At 35.2% G+C, this 19727-nt stretch overlaps 2 protein-coding genes across 2 annotated transcripts in view; both read left to right on the top strand.

Annotated features, from left to right (window-relative positions):
* Positions 1-10505, top strand: part of LOC132626946 (uncharacterized) — a 12157-nt gene extending 1652 nt beyond the window's left edge. The window contains exons 2-6 of the mRNA XM_060341990.1: positions 1059-2424; positions 2890-2987; positions 3121-3306; positions 6234-6374; positions 8672-10505. Of these exons, the coding sequence (XP_060197973.1) occupies positions 1059-2424; positions 2890-2987; positions 3121-3306; positions 6234-6374; positions 8672-10273 (3393 nt within the window). The 3' untranslated portion in view covers positions 10274-10505. The remainder of the gene's footprint in view (positions 1-1058; positions 2425-2889; positions 2988-3120; positions 3307-6233; positions 6375-8671) is intronic.
* Positions 10506-14707: 4202 nt separating this feature from the next.
* On the top strand, positions 14708-18126 carry LOC132628312 (protein translation factor SUI1 homolog). The gene is made up of 3 exons (XM_060344111.1): positions 14708-14866; positions 16921-17020; positions 17553-18126. The coding sequence occupies exons 2-3, from the start codon at positions 16984-16986 to the stop codon at positions 17855-17857; spliced, it is 342 nt and encodes a 113-aa protein (XP_060200094.1). The 5' UTR covers positions 14708-14866; positions 16921-16983; the 3' UTR covers positions 17858-18126.
* Positions 18127-19727: the final 1601 nt, after the last annotated feature.

The following is a 19727-nucleotide window of genomic DNA, read 5'->3' as shown; positions in this document are numbered from 1 at the left end:
CTTTCTATTTCTAACCATCGGGAAAATTCATCCTATATTATTCCAGCAAAATAGCAGAATCGTGGCTAGGGAACTATACTAGCGACCTACCCAATTTATTGTAGAAATTTTCGCGATCAATGATTGGACCATGCAAACTAGAAATGCTTTTTCTTGGCTAAAGAAACAGATTACTCGATCTATTTCCGTATCGCTCATGATATATATCTTAACTCGGACATCCATTTCAAGTGCATATCCCGTTTTTGCACAGCAGGGTTATGAAATTTTCTGTAATTTGTGCTATTTGGTTTATTGGGTATGTGTTTAGGATCAGAAAGGCCTGTTAATTCTGTTTTAAAGATTCAATCTTGATTGTGTGGGTTGTGTGCTGTCTGTTTTTTGGGTCTATGTTTAGGATCTGAAAAAACTTTTAAATCTGTTTTAGAAACTGAATATAGGTTTTGTTTAAATTGTTTTGTATATGCATCAAATTGGATTTGTGTGCTTACTTTGGTTGTATTTTGTGCTATATGTTTTGTGGGCCTGTATTTAGATATCAGGAAGGCCTTTTAAATCTGTTTTTGAAAGCTGGTTCTTGATTTAGTTTCAATGTTCTGTATTTGCACCAAATTGGATTTGTATTTTAACTTTGGTTGTATTTTATGCTATTTTGGTCTGTGTTTAGAGATCAGGGAGGCCCTTTAAACGATTTTGTTTTAATTGTATGTGCACCAAATTTGATTTGTGTGCTTATTTTAGTTGTATTTTGTGCTCTCTGGTTTGTTGGGTCTGTGTTTAGAATCAGAAAGACCTTTTGATACTTGTTTAGATAAAATCAATCTAGACTTTGTTTCAATGTTCTGTATATGCACCAAGTGAATTTGTGTGCTTATTTTGATTGTATGGTAGCTGATTCTGGTTGTCTGATAGCTGCTTCTTCTGTATTTTGTGATCTCTGTTTAGTGTTTAGGATTTTAATTCTCTTTTAAAAACAATCTTGATTTTTGTTATGTAGCTTTGTCTATCCACCAATCTGAATCTGTGTGCTTATTTTTGTTGAATTCTGTTTTGTACAGATGCAGATCTTTGTCAAAACTCTCACCGGCAAGACCATCACCCTCGAGGTGGAAAGCTCTGACACTATTGATAACGTTAAAGCTAAGATCCAGGACAAGGAAGGAATCCCACCAGACCAGCAAAGGCTGATCTTTGCCGGAAAGCAGCTTGAGGACGGCAGAACCCTAGCTGACTACAACATCCAGAAGGAATCGACCCTTCACTTGGTCCTTCGTCTCCGTGGTGGGATGCAAATCTTCGTGAAGACCTTGACGGGCAAGACTATTACCCTTGAGGTCGAAAGCTCCGACACCATTGACAACGTTAAGGCTAAGATCCAGGACAAGGAGGGCATTCCCCCAGACCAGCAAAGATTAATCTTTGCCGGCAAGCAGTTGGAAGACGGTCGTACCCTTGCCGATTACAATATTCAGAAGGAATCAACCCTTCACTTGGTCCTCCGTCTCCGTGGTGGTATGCAGATCTTTGTGAAGACTTTGACTGGCAAGACAATCACCCTTGAGGTTGAAAGTTCCGATACCATTGACAACGTCAAGGCCAAGATCCAGGACAAGGAAGGAATCCCACCAGACCAGCAAAGGTTGATTTTTGCTGGTAAACAGTTGGAAGATGGCCGGACCCTCGCCGATTACAACATTCAGAAGGAATCCACTCTCCATTTGGTGCTCCGTCTTCGTGGTGGGATGCAGATCTTTGTTAAAACTCTCACTGGAAAGACCATTACCCTTGAGGTTGAAAGCTCCGACACCATTGACAACGTTAAGGCCAAGATTCAAGACAAGGAGGGTATCCCACCAGACCAGCAAAGGTTGATTTTTGCTGGTAAGCAATTGGAGGATGGAAGGACTCTGGCTGATTACAACATCCAGAAGGAGTCAACCCTTCACTTGGTCCTTCGTCTTCGTGGTGGTATGCAGATTTTTGTGAAGACATTGACTGGAAAAACCATCACTTTGGAGGTGGAAAGCTCTGACACAATTGACAACGTGAAGGCCAAGATTCAAGACAAGGAAGGGATCCCACCAGACCAGCAAAGGTTGATTTTTGCTGGTAAGCAGTTGGAAGATGGAAGGACATTGGCTGATTACAATATTCAGAAGGAATCAACCCTTCATCTTGTGTTGAGGCTCAGAGGAGGAATGCAGATTTTCGTGAAGACTCTTACCGGCAAGACCATCACTTTGGAGGTGGAAAGCTCCGACACCATCGACAACGTTAAGGCCAAGATTCAGGACAAGGAGGGCATTCCCCCAGACCAGCAGAGGTTGATCTTTGCAGGGAAGCAGCTGGAAGATGGAAGGACTCTGGCGGATTACAACATCCAAAAGGAGTCAACTTTGCACCTTGTCCTCCGTCTCCGTGGTGGTCTCTAAAGTGTGTGTTTTTCTGTTGGTGGTCGTAGCTGTTTTGAGTCTGTTCTAGTTGTTGCTTGTTTCGTTCATGAACTAGTCTGTTTACTTGTTTTGTTGTGATGTGACCTAAGAGAGTCGAGAAGAGACTCGTAAACTCTCATGTTTCTGTTTGTGAATAATAATTTCAGAGTTGAGGTATAAAATGTTTAGCCTTCAACTTCTATGTTTGCTAAATCTATGAGAAGACTATGATCTCAAAGTTTGGCCTTTTAACCTCGTGTTGATGATCTTTAATGTTGTGGCATACTTCTGTTTTCGTACTTTGTTGAAGTTCAGTTCATATTGAGGACATGCTATATATTGTAGAACAGATTAAACGTTTTTGGAATTTGATTACACTACTTGGATACTTTGCTGCTTTAACCTGATATTGGTCCTTGTTATCTGCTGAATTTTCCTCTATGGCTGCTCATTTCAGTTTTAGCTTTGATGTTAACTAACAACCAGTGGCAAAGTCTTCCGTCATTCATCACAACATATGAGATGTGTCCAAGAGATCTGAGAAGACACTCTTATGTTTTTATTTGTGAATAATAATGTGGAGTTGGGTCTAAGAGTGTTCGTCTTAAAATTCTCTCAACTTGCAATCAGTGAGACTGAGAAGTTTATCTCTCGATCAGTATTTTAAGCACTTAGATATCTTGTGTAGTTCTACGCAATTGATATCTGCAATGGTGCAGTTGTTGATCGTCAATGTCATGTCTATGGGACTGAATTTGTTCTCAGTAATGATGTCTACCCAAGAATGGAGAATGTGGAAATTGGTTTGCAAGGCTTTCTTTGTGATTTGCCTAATTTTAGTCTTTGTGACTGCATGTTTCATGAAGTCTCTGGAGTAACTTATTGATCTTTTCGTTTATCTTGCAAGTTAAGATCATTCAATGTAACTATAAAGCCAGCCACTCTATATTGAGAACGAGACCATTGTGTTGCTAAAGTTGTTGTCTGCTCTCTATATTTTTAGCTCTATTGGCCGAATAGATATCTGGTTAATTGATTATGACTTCATAAATGTTTGACATACTAGGATTTCATGATTTTGGGTTCGGACTCTTCTATGTACTTGCATCTGAGCTGTGCAAGGACGCAGGGATATAACTAGCAAGTACGTAGAGTTAATTTTTTCATCATCTGGGTTTTCATTCAATGAGGTAAGAAATAGTTGGTTGATTAGTGAGGTCTTGAAAACGAGAAGTAAGAGATGATTGGTTGAGTTGTGAGGTCTTAAAAACGTCATAGAATTAGAAAATTCATTTCATGATCAGTCATTCAATTTTGCTTTCAGCTAGTAAGGAATGCGAATCTATCTTTTTTAGATTAAGAAGTTGTTTGGACATGATTTGAAATCACGATATGAAATTAGTGAGTTGGAATTATGATGATTTGAGGTTGAAGTTTTACTTTTACTTGAACATGTAATTTGGATTTCTCAAGTTGTATTTTTAAAAACACCACAAGTTGTGAAAATCATAATTTTTTTTTTTTTTATACAAGCTCATCAAATGAGCAAATGATAGTTCATACCAAAATTAATACGTTATTAAAAGACATTTCTAAAAATACAACATCAATCGATCGAACTTTAGTTCAATAAAAAAAAAAATTGACTCATGAGTTATAGTTTAACTTACACTTTAGTATAATTTTCTTGCATGGTATGAACTATGCGATCATAGTTCATTTCTTTTAATATTTGATATAAATGGTTGGTAAACATGGTTGTTAAATATATCTACCAATTTATAAATCTTTTTTTTTTACAAAATATAAATTTATGAGTCGAGTTTTACATTTTAAAAAAAAATTAAAATTATACCTTAAAATTCCAAATTATACCTTTTTGGAGAATTTAGGATTTGAAATCATAATATGAAAGAGAAAGTTGAAATTTGTGCAAATTGCAGATTTGAAATAAAAAATATGAAATTATGGCCAAATGCCTGCTAAAGTTGGCAGATGGAGTTAGGTGTTGTTTTGTTGTGAACTTACTGATAGATGTCAATGGATATGCGCATACTTCTGTTTTCTTTTTACTTTGCAAGTTTCGGTTTATTTACTTATTATCTGGTTAGCTGAGGCATGTGTTTAACACTTTACCTACAATGCTCCCCTTTTGTTTAGTTGTCATCATTGAATTTTGTCGGTGATAGCAGGAAGATGAACAGTGACGGATCCAGAATTTACAGGTTTCGAGTGTCACAAGGCCATTGAATTAAATGAAAAAAATCCCTTTTAATTCAGGTAGACCAGGGGCACAAGGCCTAGCATAGGACAAATCTGTTAATCCAAATGAATTGAGGCAATTTTTGTACTCCCGTCACCACTTATCTCTAATTCTTTTTGTATATCAAGAGAATTCAACCGTTGTTATATACGTAACAAAATTAGATCTACTTTTACGCTATTTGTGCAATGCAGTTTCCCACGAAGGGGATCCAATCGAATTTTGTTGGTAGATTTATTTTTTTGCTATTTGCGCAATATAATTTTGCATGAATTAAATTCTTTTGGCTCCTTTTAGCTCCGCCATTCTATGTTAGCGCTTCTTAATCGTTACTATTTCCCACGCTTGAGTAATCAATTTCTGACACATTTAGGTTTTGATCTTCGGCTATTCTAGTTTGTAGAACCTGACCCTGCATTATTTTCATATATTTTCCTTATAATGAAAATATGTAAAAGGACTGAGACGTTTAGAACACGACACTGCATTTTTTTTTTAAATATAATTGCTTTAGAATGAAAAGATGCAACATTACTAATCAAAGATAATTAAGCTCACGACAATAATGTTATTATATCACAATGTTTATTTTGTCAGATTCTAATAAATATTTTGTGCCTTCCCTATACTATTTAAGAGGCGGATATTTTGTTTCATATAAGACCTGTCTCTTAAAAAATACACAAGACCTAATTTTTCATAGGAAATAAAAGTCTACTATTATAGCTTGATTATATTGATATTATTTTTATGCGAATTGATTGAGAGCCCGTTTGACTTAGCTTATAAGTTGCTGAAAACAGCTTATAAGTCATTTTGTACTTAAAATAAGCCTAAAAAAATAAGTTAGAATAACTCTACTTATTTTTTTAGCTTATAAGTTATTTGGTGCTTTTTTTAAGCTAAGTCAAACGGTCCTGAGTCTCGCACACCTCAAACTACTTTTTTTTTTTTTTTTTTTGTAAACAAAAGTCTTCTCACTTGGATTTTAATACTCATTCTTCAAGTTGGAATGATAATAGTAGGACACGTGTTATCCTATCATAGGTTCGTTCATTAGGCAATTTCGTCTAAAGTCGGCTTAGTGCATATGCGGTCCCTAAACATATTTCATTTTTTCATTTTTTACACCTTAATTAAACGATATTTCTATTAAACTCCTAAATTTATTTGTAAGTGTATTTATCAAATTCTTTAAATTTAATTTTTATTAGAAATAAAAATTAAATTGTGATAATAAAAGTGAAGTAATATTTTAAATGTGTGGTAAGCTATTCTTTAGCTCATGAATGTGTCGGTTTCTGCTGATTTTGCTCTTTCATTGCCAATTTAATTAAGTGTTTATTCTTTGTTTCTTCTCAATTACTACTAATTTTAGTTAAAATATGACATAATTAAATTAGAATATATATTAGTATATTGTTATATTAAAGATAAAATACTACATAAGTCAGCTTATATTTGATAGACACACTTAAAAAATAAGTTTAGAGATTCAATATAAACAACATTTAATTAAGATGTCAAAATAAAAAAAGGATAAATTTAGGGCCGCATACATATGCATCAAGCCTCTAAAGTCGGTCATAACACCTTTAAAAGGAGGCCTCATTGTGTACATAGTCTTCATCCCATTGATTTCACATCTAACCAATTATTCTTCAAAAACCTCTCTCAAGGTATTATAGCTTTTCTAATATCTTATTTTTCGTTTAATTTTCTGTATTTTGTGCCTCTGTTATATTGGGTATGTGTTTAGGATATAGAGCCCGTTTGGATTGACTTATAAGTTGCGTTTGGATTGACTTATAAGTTGCTTGTAAGCTGTTTTCAGTTTTTTTGAGTGTTTGATCGGCCAGCTTAAGCTTATTTTATGCTTAAAATAAGCTCAAAAAAATAATTGAGCCCATTTAACTTAGCTTATCTAAAGCAGCTTAGAAGCTGAATACAGCTTATAAGTAAACAAAAAAAAAATAAGTTGGATTATCGCAATTTATTTTTTTAGCTTATAAGCTGCACGCATAAGCCCATCCAAACAGGCACATAAGATATATCTTCTGATGTTATTCTTTTTATCTATTATTTTTTGCTATCTGTTTAATTGTATATGTGTTTAGGATCAGAAAAACCTTCTAATTCTATGGTTTTCTATATTTTGTGCTAATCTGTTTTTTTTTTTGGATCTGAAAGGCCTTGTACTTCTGTTTTAAAAATTCAATCTTGATTTTGTTTCAATGTTTTGTATATGAATCAAGTTTTTTTTATTTTTATTTTTTATTTTAAATATGTATTTTGTGGTTATCTGTGCTTTTGGGTCTTTGTTTATGATCTGAAAAACCTTTTAATTCTGTTTAAAAATTCAATCTTGATTTGGTTTTATAGATTTGTGTCTGGCCCAAGTTAAATTTTCTGTTTGTGGGCTATCTGTTTTGTTGGATCTGTGTTTAGGATCTGAAAGGCCTTTTAATTCTGTTTTAAAAATTCAATCTTGATTCAGTTATATAGCTTTGTTTCTGCACCAAGTTGTGTGTGCTTGTATTTATGATTTGAAAAACCCTTTTAATTATGTTTAAAAATTCAATCTTTATTTGTTTTTATATCTTTGTGTCTGTACCAAGTTGATTTTTTTGTTTTTTTGGGGCTATCTGTTTTGTTGGATATGTGTTTAGGCCTTTTAGTTCTGTTTTAAAAATTCAATCTTGATTTAGCTATATAGCTTTGTGCATGTTTTATTGGGTTTGTATTTATGATCTTGAAAACCCTTTTAATTCTGTTTAAACACTCAAGCTTGAATTGTTTTTATAGCTTTGTGTCTGTACCAAGTTGAATTTTCTGTTTTGGAGCTATCTGTTTTGTTGGATCTATGTTTAGGATCTGAAAAGCCTTGTTAATTCTATTTTAAAAATTCAATCTTGATTCTGTTTCAATGTTTTGTATATGCACCAAGTTGAATTTTTGTGCTTAATTTGTTGTGTTTATCTTTGTGATCTGGAAAACCATAAATTTCTATTATAAAAACTCAATCTTGATTTCGTTTTATAGCTTTGTATAAGCCGAGTTAGATTTGTGTTTTTATTTTGGTTGTATGGTTGTCTCTTTGTTTAATTTCATGTAATTAGTGCTATTTGTTTTATTTGGGTATGTGTTTAGGATCAATTAGTTCTGTTTTAAAAATTCAATCTTGATTCTGTTTCAGTGTTTTGGTTGTATCATATCTGCTGCTTTGATTAGTTTTCTTTATTTTGTGTTATATGTTTTGTTGGGTCTGTGTTTAAGATATGAAAAACCTTTTAATTCTGTTTAAAAATTCAATCCTGATTTGGTTTTTGGGCTATCAGTTTTGTTGGATCTGTGTTTAGGATCTGAAAAGCCTTGTAATTCTGTTTTAGAATATCAATTTTGGTTTTGCTTTCAATGTATTGTATATGCACCTAGTTGAATTTTCTGCAGTTTGTGCTCTTTGTTTTGTTGGATCTGTGTTTAGAATCAGAAAGCCCTTTTATGTATGTTTTAAAAATTCAATCTTGATTTTGTTTCAATGTTTTGTATGTGAACCAAGTTGAGTGTACTATCTTTTATGTGCTTATGATTTAAAAAACCTTTTAATTTTGATCTTCATTTTGTTTCAGTGTTCTTATATTCACCAAGTTGAGGTTTTTTATTGGGTCTGTGTTTAGAATCAGAAAGGCCTTTTTATTCTGTTTTAAAAACTCAGTTTTGATTTTGTTTCAGTGTTTTGTACATGAACCAAGTTGGTTTTTCGTGCTGTCTGATTTGTTTGGTCTCTGTTTATTGTCTGAAAACCTTCTAGTTCTATTTTAAAAAAACTCAATCTTGATTTTCTGTATTTTGTGCTGTCTGTATGTTGGGTTTGTGTTTAGGATCTGAAAAACCTTTCAATTCTATTAGAAAAACTCAATCTTGATCACCAATTTGAGTTTTGTGTGCTAATTTTGGTTGAATTTTGTATATACAGATGCAGATCTTTGTGAAAACCCTCACTGGTAAGACCATCACCCTCGAGGTGGAAAGCTCCGACACCATTGACAACGTTAAAGCTAAGATCCAGGATAAGGAAGGCATTCCCCCCGACCAGCAAAGGCTGATCTTCGCCGGAAAGCAGCTTGAAGATGGCAGAACCCTAGCCGATTACAACATCCAGAAGGAATCCACCCTCCACTTGGTGCTCCGTCTTCGTGGTGGGATGCAAATCTTTGTCAAAACCCTCACAGGAAAGACAATCACTCTCGAAGTTGAAAGCTCGGACACCATCGATAACGTCAAGGCTAAGATCCAAGATAAGGAAGGCATTCCTCCAGACCAGCAAAGGTTGATTTTTGCTGGTAAGCAGCTTGAAGACGGTCGTACTCTCGCTGATTACAACATCCAGAAGGAATCCACTCTCCACTTGGTCCTTCGTCTTCGTGGTGGGATGCAAATCTTTGTCAAAACCCTCACCGGAAAGACAATTACACTCGAGGTTGAAAGCTCCGACACCATCGATAACGTTAAGGCTAAGATTCAGGACAAAGAGGGTATCCCACCAGACCAGCAAAGGCTGATTTTTGCTGGCAAGCAATTGGAAGATGGCCGTACACTCGCTGACTACAACATCCAGAAGGAATCGACCCTTCACTTGGTTCTCCGTCTTCGTGGTGGGATGCAAATTTTTGTTAAGACATTGACTGGCAAGACAATCACTCTTGAGGTTGAAAGTTCTGACACCATCGACAATGTCAAAGCCAAGATCCAGGACAAGGAAGGCATCCCCCCGGACCAGCAGAGGCTGATCTTCGCCGGCAAGCAGTTGGAAGATGGGCGGACCCTCGCTGATTACAACATCCAAAAAGAGTCCACTCTCCATTTGGTGCTCCGTCTCCGTGGTGGGATGCAGATCTTTGTTAAGACCCTCACTGGGAAAACAATCACTCTCGAGGTTGAAAGCTCCGACACCATAGACAATGTTAAGGCGAAGATCCAAGACAAGGAAGGAATCCCACCAGACCAGCAAAGATTGATTTTTGCTGGTAAACAGTTGGAAGATGGAAGGACCCTAGCCGATTACAACATTCAAAAAGAGTCCACTCTCCATTTGGTGCTCCGTCTTCGTGGTGGGATGCAGATTTTTGTGAAGACTTTGACTGGCAAGACTATCACTTTGGAAGTGGAAAGCTCTGACACCATCGACAATGTTAAGGCCAAGATCCAGGATAAAGAAGGAATCCCACCAGACCAGCAAAGGTTGATTTTTGCTGGTAAGCAATTGGAGGATGGAAGGACTCTGGCTGATTACAACATCCAGAAGGAATCGACCCTTCACTTGGTCCTCCGTCTCCGGGGTGGGATGCAGATTTTTGTGAAGACATTGACTGGGAAGACCATTACTTTGGAGGTGGAGAGTTCTGATACTATTGACAATGTGAAGGCTAAGATTCAGGACAAGGAGGGAATCCCACCAGACCAGCAGAGGCTGATCTTTGCTGGGAAGCAGCTCGAAGATGGAAGGACTCTGGCGGACTATAACATCCAAAAGGAGTCAACTTTGCACCTTGTCCTCCGTCTCCGTGGTGGTCTTTAAAGTGTCTGTTCTTGGTGGTGGTTGTAGCTGTGTCTTGGGGGTCTCTGTTAAGTGTTAGTTTGTGGTTCATGTATTAGTGTCTGTTACTTGTGATCTTGTGTTCTAGAAGACTCGTTCTCTTATGTTTTTCTTTGTGAATAATGATGTCCGAGTTAAGGTTTAATATGTTGGCCTTGAACTTTTCTGTTTGCAGCAATCAATGAGAAGATTATGATCTCAAAGTTAAGAATAAGCTCTTGTGTAGCTCTGAAATTTGATGCAACTGCGTAGTTGATGTTCTTTAATGTGGTGGCACGCTTCTAATTTCTTTCTTTGTTCAAGTTGACTTTATTTGCATCCATCTCTGTAGAATTCTGATATGTTGGGGTGCCAAAATGGCTCAGTGTCTATAGTTTCTATTTGAGATTCTACTTGAACGCTCAATTTTAGTACTGCTCAGTGTCTATAGTTGCGATTTGAGATTCTACTTGAAAGCTCAATGTTAGTACTGCAGGGGATATATTGATGAAGATTCTACTTGAACGCTCAATATTAGTATTGCAGGGGATATATTGATGATAACAGTACAAGTAGAAGGACTTCTAAGATGATCTAGAGGGCATTCTATATACTGTCAAAGCACAGATTGATACCTTATTATATATGCAAGAACAAAATGGGTCAGTGTGTCCTTGTATTCTCTTTATAGCTTAATTTCTTTGTAGACCAACTTGTACTATGTAGTAATCCTTTCCTAAGATTGTATACTTTGCTGGTTTAACCTGATTCTGGTCCTTGTCATTTGATGAATTCTCCTCCATGGCTGGTCATTTTAGTTTTAGCCTTCAATGTCAACTTACAACTAGCTGCAAATTCTTCCGTATTTCCATGAGCACGTGAGATGGTCAAAGTTTGAGCCAATAGAAACCTCCTTTTGTGATGTGTCCAAGAGAGTCTGAGAAGACTTGTTCTCTTATGTTTCTATTTTGTGAAAAATAATAATGTGGCGTTATGTTTAAGAATGTTGGTCTTGAATTCTCTTATCTTGCAACGCAATCAGTGAGAAGTATACGGATTGATATGTGCAATTGTGCAGTAGTTGATCTTCAATGTAATGATCTATTGGACTGAATTTGTTCTCATCAATGAAGTGTCATGAATAACCTGCAGAATGGCTCAGTTAGTTGAGCACGGAGCTTCCATAAAAGAGGTCTCAGGTTCAAAACTCTTTGCCTATAACAACTGGGGATTTGCATTCTCGGTCGAGCTCGTCACACGGGACTTGCCTAGTGCGGGTTATCTCTTCTGTGTGGTTTTTGAGCTATTGCACAAGAGCGGGGTTTACCCAGTTCGAACTCGAAGGGTTAGCGGCTGCGGGTTTCGATGTCACAAAAAAAATAAGTGTCACCAAATCGGGCTATCGCACAAGAGCGGGATTTACCCAGTTCGAACTCGAAGGGTTAGCGGCTGCGGATTTCCATGTCATTAAAAAAAAAAAAGTGTCATGTAATTTATTCATCATTTCATTTAGGAGTAAACCCAGTACGAACTCGAAGGGTTAGCAGCTGCCGGTTCTCACATCATACAAAAAAATAAGTGTCGTGAATAATTTATTGATCATTTCTTTTAGGATGCAAGTTAAGATTCTTCAATATATAACTATAAAGCCAGCCACTCTTTATTGAAGAATGAGAGCAATATGCTGCTACGGTCGTCTTTCCTTCTCTCTGGATTGTTATCTCTGTTGACCTGATGGCATCTAGTAAATTGATTATGGATTCATAGGGGTGAGACACTAGGATTTCAAGGTTCTTAGTTTGGTTCCTTCTATGTATACGTGTTGAATCCGAGCTATGCAAGGACGCAGGGATCTAGCAAGGAAGCGGGAATACTTTTTTCTCGTCCCGGGGTGGGTGCATTCAATGAACTACAGGTGATTGGTTGATTAGCGAGGTCTTAAAAACGTCACAGAACTTGTTAGTTGATTAGCGAGGTCTTAAAAACATCACAGAACTTGTTGGTTGATTAGCGAGGCCTTTAAAATGTCACCAAAACTTGATTTGCTTTCAGTCGCAACATTCAATGAACTAAAGTGGTTGGTTGATTAGTGAGGTCTAAAAACATTATAGAGTTTACAGAAAAGGCTCAAATATGCCAGACCTATCGGAAATGATTCATTTATATCACTCGTCAATAGTTTGGCTCATTTATGCCATGACCGTTACTAAAATGATTCATTCATGTCATTTTTTATTAACACAGATTTTACACCAGATATGACATGCAACCTCCAATTAGAGGTCCACGTTGTTTAATTAAACCAGCCTAATTTTAAATCCCAAATTAATAAAAAATCAGACCCAAATTAATGAAAAATGACATGAATGAGCCATTTTAGTAACGACGATGGCATAAATGAGCCAAACTATTAATGAGCAGCACAGATGAACTATTTTCGATAGTTCGATGGCATATTTGAGCCTTTTCCGTAGAATTTATGATATGCTTTCAGTCGCAACATTCAATGATCTAAAAGTGGTTGATCGATTAGCGAAGTTGTTAAAACATCATAGAATTTGTTATTTGCGTTTAGCTTAGCAAGGCGACGCGGATCTATGCTTTTTAGATTAAGATGGTGGATGGAGTTAGGTGTTTGTTATGTTTTCAACTTGCTGACAATAGCCTTGTTATTTGTGGTCAATGTGGTTGCATACTTCTGTTTTCTTACTGACAATAGCCTTGTTAATTAGAGCAATTATCTTCCCTTAACCAACTATATTTTATAAAATGTTTTTTCTTTTTTTCTTCTTTTTTATATTGGGGGTAAGGGAAGGGAACATGGAGGGAGAGAATTACAAGGTGGGAAATTGAATCCTTACAAATAAGGTGAGAGTTCAAGTAACCAACCAATTGAACTACTAATTTCCCTTACAAAGGTTGATATATTCTATGCATATAAAAATCTTACATGTTTCAATAAGGTTCATGCTGCACAACAACAACAAGAATATATTCAGTGTAATCCCACAAATCAGATATGAAAAGAGTAAAATGTACGCAGATTTTATCCCAATCTCATAAAAATAGAGAAACTATTTTTAAAGACCCTCAGCTCAAGTTGCACATATCAAAGTAATTTGAAAGAAAACACAAAGGTAAAGGGTAAAGGGAACATGACAAATAATAGGGAAAGATTACTTAGCATTCGTACAAAGAAATATTAACAACAAAATGATGTGACCACTGAACCTATAAGTGGATGCTACATGCTAATTTAAAATCTTTCCTATCTAAAATAAGGGAGACCTTTGAGATTGCACCACCTTAAATCTTAGCATAACTAATGCAATATCTGATTACATAAAAGAAGTATAATTTATGCATAACTGATGAGTTTTTGGTGGCGGCAATAAAATCATTCCCTTTAAACTATTTAAATATCTTAAAATTGAGTAATTTCCTATATGAAGTTTTTTTTTTTTTTTTTTTTACATAATAATATTATTTATTTATTATTGTATACATAATCACTAAACAATAATCCTGAATAATTAAACATTACATGTTTCTTTGAATCATCAGTATGTGAATCTGATGTATTGAAAGTTGAACTATTACAATCAAAGTATTTGCTGGTCTTCCTTGACAAGAGAGGTCTCATGTTTGAGTATTGGATAGGGAAAAATTCTTAGTAGGGAGCATTTTTTTCATTTGCCCTACGCGACGCAAATTCAAATTAATTGGACTCCAAGCGAGTACCGGATACCAGATGACAAAGGAGTGCTTTTTCAGAACAGGCCCTACGCGCCCCAACTCTGGATTAATTGAGCTCCAATGCGAGTATCAAATACCGGATAAGAAATTAAAAAAATAAAAATAAATTGGACTAACTCTATTATTATTATTAATACGGAAAAGGGCCAAAATTATCCCTGAACTTTGAAAAATAGTTTATTTATACCCTTCGTTATACTTTAGGGCCAATTATACCCTTATAGTTATACTATGAGGTCAATTATACCCTTATGACTAACGGCTGCCACGTGACATCATCCCAACCCTTCAAAATTATTTTACCCTCAAATAATTTTTTACCTACTAAAATAACTCAACAATTTTTTTTCCAGCAAAAATAATATGAAATTATTTTTATTTTTTGTCCTGGAAAAAGTATCCGTATTATTTTTGCTCGAAAAAAAAAATCGGGTCGGGTTGAGTTATTTTAGTGGGTAAAAAATTATTTGAGGGTAAAATAATTTTGAAGGGTTGGGATGATGCCACGTGGCAGCCGTTAGTCATAAGGGTATAATTGACCCCATAGTATAACTGTAAGGGTATAATTGACCTTAAAGTATAACGAAGGGTACGAATGAATTATTTTTCAAAGGTCAGGGGTAATTTTGACCCTTTTCTGTTATTAATAAATGAGGCCATAAAAGTAATTTTAGTCCTCGACCGACATAGCCCAAAACCGGAAGGCCCTTTATTTATACATAACTTCTCCAATTGAAAAGCCAAACTATTCTATTCTCTGTGCACTTAAAACCTGTCCTCTATTTGTTCACACTTATCCAAACACGGTCTAATCTCTCCAAACCCTAATTTTCCAATCAGGTAATTTTTAATTCCCATTTTTTTAAAATTTGTTTTTGGTAATTTTGATAATCTTCAGATCTGCTAAATTCATTTGTCTGTTTTATTATTACATGTCATAAAAAAATAGATTTTTTTTTGTGGGATTATACTGGCTATGTTGTTGTTATAAAAAATAGATTTTTATTTGAAAATTGGGTTTTTTGGTAATTTTATCTGATAGTGATTCAATTTCTATAGCTTTAGCTTATTGTTTGTTAATCTTGATGATATTCAGATCCTCTAAATTAATTTGTCTGTCTTATTATTACACGTAGATTTTTTTTTGTGGGATTATACTGGCTATGTTGTTGTTATAAAAAATAGATTTTTATTTGAAAATTGGGTTTTTTTGGTAATTTTATCTGATAATGATTCAATTTCTATAGCTTTAGTTTAGTGTTCGTTAATCTTGATAATCTTCAGATCGACTAAATTAATTTGTCTGTCTTATTATTACACGTCATAAAAAAATAGATTTTTTTTTGGTGGGATTATTCTGGCTATGTTGTTGTTATAAAAAATAGATTTTTATTTGAAAATTGGGTTTTTTGGTAATTTTATCAATTTCTATAGCTTTAGCTTATTGTTTGCTAATCTTGATGATATTCAGATCCTCTAAATTTGACCTGTCTCTCTAGTTTTTACATGTGATAAAAAATAGTTTTTTTAAAAAAAAAAAAATTGGGTTCTTTTTGGGAATTTTATAGCTTAAGTGTTTTGGATTTTATTTGTTAGCCTAGTGTGTAATCTTGATAATCTTTGGATCTGCTAAATTAACCCGTTTTTCTAGTTTTTTCATGTGATAAAAATCAGATTTTTATTTGAAAATTGGCATCTTGTTGGGAATTTATTCTACAGTGATTCCATTTGTATAGCTTAGCAAATATATGTATTTTGGGTTTTGCTTGTTAGCTTAGTGTTTGTGATCTTGATAGTCTTCGGATCCGCTAAGAACTTGTCTCTCTAGTTTTTACATGTAATGAAAATCTGATTTTTATTTGAAAGCTTGTTTCTTTTTGGGTGTTTTCTGTATTCCTAGAGCATAGCTAATATATGTGTCTTGGGGTTTTGTTTGTTAGGCTGATTTTGGTTATCTGATGGGGATTATTGTTTTATTAAACCTTATAAGAATCGGATCGTTTCTTTTGAAGAACTGTTATCTAGTTTAGTTTAATTTAGCTTTACAGTTAATAGGTATATCATTTAGCTAATTATTTTGGTAGCATAGTTTTGCTCATCTGATTTGGTTTCATGCCTTTGATTGCTTCTTTCGTCACGCTGTTTACTGTTCTTCGATTCATAGCAAATCTTTTGATTGTTATTTGTCCTCATGCTTTGGAAAATCGGATTTTTCTTTGAAGAAAATTGTTTTCTTGTCGGGATTTGACTTCACAGTAATTTTACTTATATAGCTTAGCAAATCTTTGGCTTGGGTTGTTTTGTTGGCCTTATTAGGTTGTTGGATGCGGTTTCTTGCCTGATATAATTGTGTCCGTGTCGTGAAATCTTTAGTGGTAGACTGGCTTTTCCAGATCTATTTGTTTGTCAGTACCATTTATGATGAATTGATTATTTAGATCAGCAAATATTTCCGTTAGGGTTTGTTGTAAATTAGTTTTGGTTACTTGATGTGGTCTTATGCCCTTGTGCCTTTGCGTTATGTCTTTGTCATGAAATGTTGATGTTAAACGGCTTCCCAGACCTTTTATCTATAAAGGGTTCATCTTTATTCTCTGTACGTCTCTGGTTATGTTGCCGTCTGTATACTTCCTCTTTCTGTTTTCGGAACGATATCCTTTTTATGGTTAGACACGTGTATTTTATGGATCAGCTCTATGAGTGCAAGTTTGGTTGTATTTTAAGTCCTGTAACACTCGTGATTGTAATACATCAAATAAAATAATCTATTCATGCCCTGCCACTGTAATAAGATAGTTTTGATTTCATGGTGATGTGTCTTGCAGAGATGTTATCTCTTTACGCGGGGTTTGCTTATGATTTTCTGTTGTATAATTGCCTTTTCTTCCACGCAGGTCTGAGCATCCAAGTTTGGTGATTTGAGCACGGTTGTTGTCTTTTATTCTCAACAAAGTTTCATGTCTGAGCTCGACCTCCAAGTTCCCGCTGCTTTTGGTATGCCAAACTTGTTTGATGTATTATTCCTCAGTTGAATTTGGTATTTAGTAGTTCCTATCATATTTTTAATTCTCTTTCAGTTTTCTTTTAAAACTTGCAAGTGACAATTTTTTTTAGCTTAAGGTTGCGTTTGGTATAGAGGTTTTTTAATTTTCTCAATGGTCGGTTGGTCAAAATATTTTGGAAAACATTTTCACGGAAAACAAATTTTTTGAAATGAGGAAAATGATTTCATTGATGGAAATAGGGAGAACAAGTTCCATAAGTGACATTCCAAGTTCTTGGTCTCCTCCCCAACGCCCCCACCCCTTGACCATCCCCAACCCCCGCCAGCCCCCACTCCACCCTTAGCCCTTAAATGGAGAGACATGGCCTACTTGCTTTGGGGTAGTGGTGGTTGTTGGATTAGATGCAAATGGCGCATGAAAGGATTATCTTGCTAGTTTGGGGGGGGTGGGGGGGGTGGGGTATTGTTCTATTTGTGATTCATAACTGACTGATGCTTCTTTATTTTGATATCTCTGCTTAGATCCCTTTGCTGAGGCAAATGCTGATAATTCTGGAGCTGGGACAAAAGATTATGTACACATTCGCATACAACAAAGGAATGGTCGTAAAAGCCTGACAACTGTGCAAGGATTGAAGAAAGAATTCAGCTACAATAAAATACTGAAGGACCTAAAGAAAGAGTTTTGCTGCAATGGTACTGTTGTCCAGGATCCAGAACTAGGCCAGGTTATTCAACTCCAGGGTGATCAGAGGAAGAACGTTTCGACATTTCTTGTCCAGGCTGCAATTGTGAAGAAAGAACACATCAAAATTCATGGTTTTTGATTGCCATTATCATTAATCATCGCCCAGTTCTTAAATTTGAAATGTTATGCAAATTCAGTTACAATAAAGTTTACTAGTGCTTTATCCCCTCAAAAAGGTTAAAAAGAGACTTTCTAGTGTTAGTTTTCTGCTGGTTTGATATTAAAATACTTTGTTGCCCGCCGACACTCTGCTAGTGTTATGGGTGATTTATATTTTTCAGAACAATCGTTGTATGTGCTAATAGAGTTACGGGTTTATCATCTTTCAGTTGCTGGTTAGCATTTGTACATGTTCGTCTTGTGTTTATGTCGTTGGATGTGGGATCAAAGTTGTTGGTCAGGTAGTTTTTAAGCGTTTCTTGTTTGTTATTTTGCTTGGGGTGGCATAGGGCGTTTGGAAGGGGGTTGGGTGGCGAGTTGTGTCGAAAGTCGTGCATCGGATGTGGGATTACACTGGTACGTTTGTTGTTGTTGATGACATTCGTGGATTGAAACTATAGTAGTGAAACATCAATTGAGCAGTGCCGTGCATTGAAACTGTAGCAGAGGCAACATAATCGAATATGTAGGATACATGTGTTGAAGCCAAACCAGAGTAACAACATAAATCGAATGCGTAAGATACGTGGGAGGTTATTCAATTAAGGTACGTGAGAGGTAGCAACAAATAGTGATCGATTTTAAAAGAGTAAATAAGTGGCAGGTAGTAGCAAACAACGATCGATTCTGAATGTTCACTCTTTTATCCAATGATGCAGTATGCAAATGGTGTAGTTACTGTTATTGTATCGTCATTCGTCTCACAACCTCTTCTTGGATGGTTTGTTGGGTTAACACTACTAATTTAACTTCAATCACATTCTAGTTCAATTTAGTTAGATGTAAAATTGATCATGCTCTTGAAATATATGTCACCTTCACAATGCAAATGCAAGATGTCCTATTCAAATTCAGTGCGGTCTTTTGACAATGGCCATTTTTCAAAACTATGCAATTGAAATAATGATTTTCATAGAGTTTCAAATTTCAGAACTATTTTAAGGACAAGGCTCATGTTTAGAAGTTTTACATGTGATATTTGAAAGGGAAAATGACATAAATAGCTGTCCGTCCCAAAAAAACCGGTAAACATAATATACATGATACAAACGTATATATTATGTATAGTAGCTCGCGGATGTAAATAATTTTGATCGAGCGGTCAACTATATAACTTTCTCAATTTAAAGTTTTATAATAGTCATTCAAAGACGAGATTGAAAAGTGATCAACCAACGTTATTACATGGAAGAGGGTTATTCGCACAAATATCCTCTTTTGGGGTGGTTTTTAATTTTTGTCCCTCAAATTTGTGGTCTTTAATTTTTCCCTTCAGCACTTTTGGCACGGCATAAACTAAATTTCGTCTGACATAATTAGTGTTTTGCTTTGGCATATGTATCATCACATCCACACAAGTTATGTAGGAAAAGGTAAAACTTTCAACACTTAACATAATCTAAAAAATACTACACAACTAATGCTGCATAACTTAATTCCACAAAACTTGTGTTGAGCGAGGCAAAAGTTTAGTTGCTAAAGATAAAATGTTATAGAACTTATGTTGAGCACAGCATATCTGAATAATTTTCATTCAACAAACAGTAGTGACAAAAATTAAAGACCACAAATATGAAGACAAAAATTAAGGACCAAGTTCATATGTAGGACAATCCGTGCAAAAATTTGATTTAGTTGGGGTCATTCACACAAATGCCCTATTTTGGGGGTGGTCTTTAATTTTTGTCCTTCGACACTTTAAGTATCCGAAAATATCCCTAAAATTTTGGGTTCGAATCATAGCAGAGTATAAAAAAGAAAAAAATCGCAAAATAAGATTTCATAGCAAA

The sequence above is a fragment of the Lycium barbarum genome, chromosome 1 (genome assembly GCF_019175385.1).
Source record: "Lycium barbarum isolate Lr01 chromosome 1, ASM1917538v2, whole genome shotgun sequence".
NCBI classification, from domain to species: domain Eukaryota; kingdom Viridiplantae; phylum Streptophyta; class Magnoliopsida; order Solanales; family Solanaceae; genus Lycium; species Lycium barbarum.
Note: the sequence above shows the minus strand (reverse complement) of the source record. Positions and strands in the feature narration are given on the sequence as shown.

Coding starts and splice junctions, on each gene's coding strand:
- LOC132628312 (XM_060344111.1), top strand. CDS start 16,984: ATGTCTGAGCTCGACCTCCAAGTTCCCGCTGCTTTTG. Junction 17,021..17,552: donor CCAAGTTCCCGCTGCTTTTG/GTATGCCAAACT, acceptor ATCTCTGCTTAG/ATCCCTTTGCTGAGGCAAAT.